The following is a 620-nucleotide window of genomic DNA, read 5'->3' on the forward strand; positions in this document are numbered from 1 at the left end:
CATGGCCATCCAGAACTCCCCAGACAAGAAGGTGACCCTAAACGGTATTTATCAGTTCATAATGGAGCGCTTTCCCTTTTACAGGGACAACAAGCAGGGCTGGCAGAACAGCATCAGACACAATCTGTCCCTGAACGAGTGCTTTGTCAAAGTGCCCCGCGATGACAAAAAACCTGGCAAAGGCAGCTATTGGGCTCTCGACCCGGACTCGTATAATATGTTTGAGAACGGCAGCTTTTTGAGGCGACGGCGGCGTTTCAAAAAGAAGGACGCCTTAAAGGATAAGGAGGAGCGAACTAGCAAGGAAGCGCCTTCCCGCCAGCAGCAGAATCAGCCGCCGCCGCAGCAGCAGACGAGCCGCGACCAGGAGCAGTCGGTGCCGGGCTCGCAGCCCGTGCGTATTCAGGACATTAAAACCGAGAACGGCACGTCCACGCCGCCGCAGTCTGTTTCGCCCACACTAAGATCTGTTCCCAAGATTGAGAGCCCCGACAGCAGCAGCAGCATGTCCAGCGGCAGCCCGCACAGCATCCCGTCCACCCGCTCTCTCAGCCTGGACAGCGCCGGGGAACAGCAGCAGCAGCATCACCACCAGGGCCAGGCCCCCGCGCAGGGCTTCA

General features: G+C 58.4%; 1 protein-coding gene across 1 annotated transcript; it reads left to right on the forward strand.

The window, feature by feature from the left end:
• Position 1: 1 nt before the first annotated feature.
• On the forward strand, positions 2-609 carry LOC107682277 (forkhead box C1-A-like; the record flags this gene model as incomplete). Its single annotated transcript, XM_016478568.1, has 1 exon — positions 2-609. A coding segment is annotated over exon 1 (608 nt), but the record flags the coding sequence as incomplete, so codon positions are not given.
• Between the last annotated feature and the right edge of the window lie 11 nt (positions 610-620).

This window comes from Sinocyclocheilus anshuiensis, unplaced genomic scaffold (assembly GCF_001515605.1).
Source record: "Sinocyclocheilus anshuiensis isolate Anshui unplaced genomic scaffold, SAMN03320099.WGS_v1.1 C31989861, whole genome shotgun sequence".
Classification (NCBI taxonomy): domain Eukaryota; kingdom Metazoa; phylum Chordata; class Actinopteri; order Cypriniformes; family Cyprinidae; genus Sinocyclocheilus; species Sinocyclocheilus anshuiensis.